This window comes from Oryx dammah, unplaced genomic scaffold (assembly GCF_014754425.2).
Source record: "Oryx dammah isolate SB20612 unplaced genomic scaffold, SCBI_Odam_1.1 HiC_scaffold_28, whole genome shotgun sequence".
Taxonomy (NCBI): domain Eukaryota; kingdom Metazoa; phylum Chordata; class Mammalia; order Artiodactyla; family Bovidae; genus Oryx; species Oryx dammah.
The window spans coordinates 16727098-16733529 of NW_024070212.1; the positions used below are offsets into that span (position 1 = coordinate 16727098).

The 6432-nt window shown below is 44.7% G+C and overlaps 1 protein-coding gene across 1 annotated transcript; it reads right to left on the minus strand.

Annotated features, from left to right (window-relative positions):
• Window positions 1-4188: 4188 nt before the first annotated feature.
• LOC120855458 (DNA replication licensing factor MCM2-like) lies at window positions 4189-6137 on the minus strand. The gene is given in 2 exon segments (XM_040229916.1): window positions 4189-4536; window positions 4538-6137. Coding segments are annotated over 2 exon segments (1908 nt in total). The 5' UTR covers window positions 6098-6137.
• Window positions 6138-6432: the final 295 nt, after the last annotated feature.

A 6432-nucleotide genomic window follows, 5' to 3' on the forward strand; every position in this document is an offset into this window, starting at 1 on the left:
GATGACCAATGTGTTCCCTTGGCGAAGCTCTGTTAGCCTTTGCCCTGCTCCATTTTGTATTCAAGGCCAAGCTGTCTCTTACTCCGGTATCTCTTGACTTCCTACTTCTACATTCCAATCCCCTATGATGGAAAGGACATGTGTGTCTGTGTGTGTGTTAGTTTTAGGAGGTCCTGCAGGTCTTCATAGCATCTTCATTCTATCTTCATAGACTCAACTTCATCTTCTTCAGCATTAGTAGTTGGGGCATAGACTTGGATTACTGTGATGTTGAATGATTTGCTAGAAGAAAAACAAGAGAAAACACGTGAATATGTTCACTAGCAGGCATGAAGAAAATGTCATCTGTTCCTAAATCTCCAAATAGGAAATGATAAAGGTCAACCAAGAGTACAACAAAGAGAAATAAAGTGTTATACAGCATAACAAAAAGATGGTATGCAGTATAATTCCCTTTATATGAAGAAATATCTCAAAATATTATAGCTAAATTACACATTTTTAAGCTTTATATAAAAGGAGTTATACTGCATACCATCTTCTTGACTCTCTTCTTTAAGTTGACACTATGTAGTTTTAGTTTAGTCACTAGTGTATTTTGCATATAATTGCATCCTATGTAATACTTAACTTCTCTCTTTGTTGTACTCTTGGTTGAGCTTAAGGTGGTTTCCTATTGGAGATATAGGAACACTATGACATTATCTTCATGCCTGCTAGTGAACATATTCACACATTTTCTAGGGTATGTTCCCAGAAGCACATACATCTTTACATGCTACCCTAAGGTTTCATTCTCTTAATTACCATCAATTATTTCAAAAGCTTTTGCCTTTAGATCTTTCTCATCTTGAGTCATTACTTTTGTTGGAGCAGAACCTGAAGAAGCTACATCAGAAAACATAAGCCTAGACTTTTTTGTATTTGTGGAAAATATATTATTTTATTCATATTTGATGAATAGTTTGGCTAGATGTAAAATTGTAGGTTCAAAAATTATTCCCCCCTTGAAATTTAAAGGCTTTGCTCTTTAATCTTTGAGCATGAATATTTGCTGATGATTTCTTCTTTCCCTCATGGCTTACTTAGTCTCTCTTCTACTCATCCCCAAGATAGTCGTCCCCAAGATATCTCTCCTAGATAAACACTATTACTAGTTTCTAAGTAACATCCAGCAAATGATCATGCAGATATACAAGATTTTCAGAGATTCAATTTGCTACAAATGCTTCAATTATTCATCATTGAAAACAGTAAGTATCACCAGTCCTTTAGTCATTTTTCCTGTGTATCAAGAAGTAATTATTTTTCTTTCTAAGTCAGTAACCTCATTAAGCACTCTTTTCTTAAGAAAACCCAATTATCCTTCAATTTATCAAACATAAGTGATAACCCATATAATTTATTGGTAAAAAAAATAACTTTGGAATCCATTAGCAATTCATCAGGCAAGAAAAGCAAGTTTAAAGTTATGTTGGTAGAGCTGTTCTAAGTCACATGTTCCTTAGATAATTCTTTTGCTCCAGCAGGCCCCACCTAGTTCTCGGACTTCAAAATGAAAAGAATGTCACAAAAGCACTTGACCCATCCCAAGACATGCCTGTTCCTTCTGGAATCAGTGAAGAATGTCTGTTTCCTAATAATGATCTTGGTTACTCCATTGTGGAATCTCAGAGGACTAGGCGGGAACAGCTGTCTTCATTTTGGTTCTCTGAGATACTGAGAAACAGATCAGGAACAAGGCTCAATCTATAGAATTCCCTACCTCTTTAAATACCCAGGTTATGTCACTGATTTTTTTCATGTATGACAGCAACCCAGTCAAGAGAGAAACATGTCAGATGCCACACATTAATGTCAGCTAGAACAAAGCAGGGAGCAGGGCAACGGTCTTAGCAAGGGAGCCCTTACTCTACATAATGCTATTATTTACCACATTTTGGGACATGTTTGACATTAAGAGTAGCTATTCATAATTATTAGTTTTTCATTACTTTTTTCTACCTTTTAGAGTTCACATATATTTTTTAAAATTTATTTTTAATTGAAAAATAGTTGCTTTACCATATCCTGTTGATTTCTACCATACAATAATGTGGATCAGGTTTAAGTACACATATATTTCCTCTCCCCTGTGTCTCCCTCTCACCCCACTCCTCCAACTCACCTCTCTAGGCCATCACAGAGCACCAAGCTGAGCTCTTGTACTATATAGCAACTTTTCATCAACCATCTATTCTACACATGGCAATGTATATATTTCAATGGAACTCTCTCAGTTCATCCTATTCTCTCCTTCCTCTGCTGTGTTCACAGATATGTTCTCTATGTTTTTGTTTCTATTCTTACCATGCAAATAGGTTCATCATTGTCATTTTTATAGATTCCATTTATATGTGTTAATATATGATCTTTATTTTACACTTTCTGACACACTTCACTATGTATAACAGCTCTGAGTTTACCCAACTCAGTTCAACTGACTTAGATTCTTTTCTTTATATGGGTGAATGATATTCCATTGTATATATGTACCACAACTCCTTTATCCATTCATCTGTCAATGGATATCTAGGTTGCTTCCATGTCCTGCTATTGTATATAGTGCTGCAATGAACACTGGGGTACATGTGTCTTTTCTTTTTAAATTTTACTTTATAATACTGTATTGGTTTCTCCAGGCATATGCAGGCTTCCCTGGTGGCTCAGACAGTAAAGTGTCTATCTGCAGTGCAGGGGACCCAAGTTCGATCCCTGGGTTGGGAAGATCCCCTGGAGAAGGAAATGGCAGCCCACTCCAGTACTCTTACCTGGAAAATGCCATGTATGGAGGAGCCTGGAAGGCTACAGGCCATGGGGTAGCAAAGAGTCAGACACGACTGAGTGACTGCACTTTCACTTTCACTTTCAGGGCATATGCTCAGTAGTGGAATTACTGGGTCATATGGTAGCTTTATTCTTACTTTTTAAAGGAATCTCCATATGGTTCTCCATAGTGGCAATTCATCTTCTTAAAAAATTTTATTGTGTTAAAAACACTTACCATGAGGTGTATTCTCTTAACCATATTTTAAGTATATAATACAGTGTTTTTATATACACGCTTGATGTGGTAAGCAGATCTCTCAAACTGATTGACCTTGCAGGACTGAAACTTTATACCTATTGCTTAGCAACACCTTGTTTTCTTTCCCCTCAGTTCCTGGCAACTATTCTACTATTCTACTCTTCACTTCCATGAGTTTGACTGTTTCCAGTCTCCTTCATATAAGATTCATGCAGTATTTGTCCTTCTGCGTCTGGTTTATTTCCCTTGGCACAATGTCTTTCAGGTTGATCTACGTTGCCTCATAGGGCAGGATTTCCTTCTTTTTAAGGAGGAATAATGATACATTGAATGTATATGGTAGAGGATATTTATCCATTCATCTATTGATGGACGTTTAAGTTGTAACCACATTTTGGCTACAGTGAGTACTGCTGCAGGGAACTTATATGTCTATTATCCTGTATAAATACACAGATTTGAAATGGGTGAATCATATGACAGCACTTTTTTCTCTTTTTAAATTTTTGATTAACCTTCATATTTTTCATAGCGGTCACACCATTTTGCCATCCCACTAACAGGTTCAAGGATTATTTTTTTCTCCACAGCGACACCAATATTGTTATTTGTGTGTGTGTGTGTTTGATTATAGTCACTCTAACAGGTGTGAAGTGACATGTCATTGTGGTTTTGATTTGCATTTCCCTGTTGATCAGTAATGATATAAGCTCCTTTTCATGTACCTGTGGTTATTTATAGGTCATTTTTAAAGAGAATTAAAGTTGTTGTTAAATTTTCTTTGTTATTATGTTGTAGAAGTTTCTTATGTAGTTTGGAAATTAACCCCTTATTAAATACATGGTAGCTCATACTTACTTAAGACTGACCATGCAATGTGCCTTATATTAGGCATTTTGTTGCATTCATAGGAAAATTTTGAGATAGGTATAGTTTTATCCCTAATTAACAGCTGTATAATATGCTGATCTTCAAGGAGGTTGGGAAATATTTAATGCCACAGAGTACTGGTGTGTATGGATGTCTGCACAGCCAAGGCACTCAAGCTTTCCCCTGGAAGGAACAGTGAATAATATTAGCTGAAATGCTACTGTAGTTCTACAAATTATACTAATAAATTATCAATGGGTTCTTTTTTTTTTTTTTTCGGCGGCGATGACGGTGCAGCGGGCCTGCAGGGAGGTGACGATGCCGGCCTTGGAGATGGAGATGCTCTGCTGCTCCATGACCTCGTGGATGCTGGTCCTGTCCTGGTCGTTCATCTTGTCAAATTCGTCAATGAGGCACACTCCTTGGTCAGCCAGCACCAGGGCGCCAGCCTCCAGGGTCCACTCCTGGCTGACCGGGTGGCGCTGAACATATGCAGTGAGGCCCACGGCCGAGGCACCCTGGCCGGTGGTGAAGATGGCCCGGCTGGACACCTTCTCCACGTACTTGAGGAACTGCGACTTGGCTGTGCCGGGGTCCCACACACAGCAACATGTTGATGTCGCCTCGCACCTTGTGCTTGCTGCCAGGGTTCTTGGGCTCCCCTCCAAACAGGGCCAGCGCCAGGCCTCGCTTGATGTCCTCGTGCCCGTAGATGGAAGGAGCGATGCTGGCAAAGATCTTCTCCCTGATCTGCTGGTCCTTGGAGAGGCTGGTGATCATCCTCACGTCCTCGTCGGTCAGCTCGCCCACGGCCACCTTGGTGTCCTTCTTGGCCACGTGGTTGGCAAGGATGACGGTGGCAAAGACCGGGAAGCCGCTGGCGGTGTTGAGAGACCCATCGTAGTTGTTGTGGTAGATGCCGGTCAGCTCAATCTCGTCACCCGGCTTGCAGCTGTCCACCAGGTCCGCGAGGAGGATGGCGTCCTTGGAGCGGGGCAGGCGGCCCGCTGCCACTTTGCTGGGACTCTCCTGAATTTGGATGCGCTGGTAATTCTGGTAGATGGTCTCCTCCATGTTGACCTCAAAGGGGCCGGCTGACTGGCACTCGAGGCAGGAGCCCGGCTTCACCTCCTGGTTCTGGGACTGGCAGAAGGGCCCCAGCACGAAGCCGCACTTGTCGCAGTTGTACTTGACCATGCTGAGCTGTGGCAGGACGCCCGTGCAGCTGGTCACCACGCCGCTCGTGCGGATCAGCTGGTTCAGGTGCAGCTGCCGGAGCGAGCGCAGCTCCTCCACCAGCGGCAGGTGGGAGATGCGCACGTGAATGCGGCTGGCGATGCGGTCGTACTTGGGGTACATGGCCAGCACCACCTCCAGGGCCGCCTCGTCAAAGATCTGCAGCAGCTCGGCGGGCGCCTCGGGCAGGAAGTAGGCCAGCACGTGCTCCCGGGCCGCCAGGTCCTCGTAATTCACCACCAGGCTCTCGCGGTTCTCTTTGCACATGTCCTTGATGCGCTCTTTGAAGACGTTGTGCCCGCGGCCATCCACGTGGGTGCGCAGGAAGTTCTTGAAGCGGTGGCGGATCTCCAGGCGCAGGCCGGCCATGCTCACCCACTCGTGCACGGAGTGGCCCTTGAGGTCCTCCAGGTTCTCCACGCTCTCGATCATGTCCTCCTCCTCGCCGTCCTCCGTGGCCCGCTCCACCTGCCGCCGCTTCCAGCTGGGGCGCTCCTCCTGGTCGTCGTCGCTGTCGTACAGGAGCCCGCAGCGCATGTGGCCCAGGCCGCGGCCCGCCTGCCGGTCGCGCTGCCGCATGACCCGCTCAGCCGCCTCCCTCTGACTGGCAGTCAGCTCCTCCACGTCCTCGTCGTCCAGGGCCAGGCCCTCAGCCTCATAGACATCCAGCTCCGGGATGACGCGGTAGTCCCTCTCCATGCCATCTCCAATAAGCTCCTCTCCGTCCTCCTCCAGGGGCCCCTCGGTGCCCAGCAGTCCCTCCGACTCATCCTCAAAGGGAGGAAGGTCCTGGCCAGGGCTGGAGGTCAGGGCATCCATGCGCCGGGAGCTGCTCCGCCCGGGGCTGGAGGTGAGGGGCTCGTTGGCGCGCCGCTGCGGGCCCGGGCTGGACGCCACCGTGAAGGACTCGGAGGATTCCGCCATCTCCGCGCCGCTCTCCTCTCCCGCTCCGCCCGCCGCGACCAGTTTTCGCTATCAATGGGTTCTATGTCACCCATATTTTATTTATTTAAGAAAAAATACCCATGGATTGAATGGCTGAATCAGTGATTCATTGAGGTTCATTCTCTGAGTGTATTAAGAATGTTTGAAAACCCACTAAATATTATTTAAAATAAAGGGCCTGATAGAGTCAATTGAATTACTGTTGTAGGGGAAAGAAGCACAAGGTATTTAGGAATCAATAGTGGAAAAACTTCTAAAAAGGATATAGCCCAGACACTGAGTCCATTTTGAAGATAATGCTGCTGCTAAGTTGC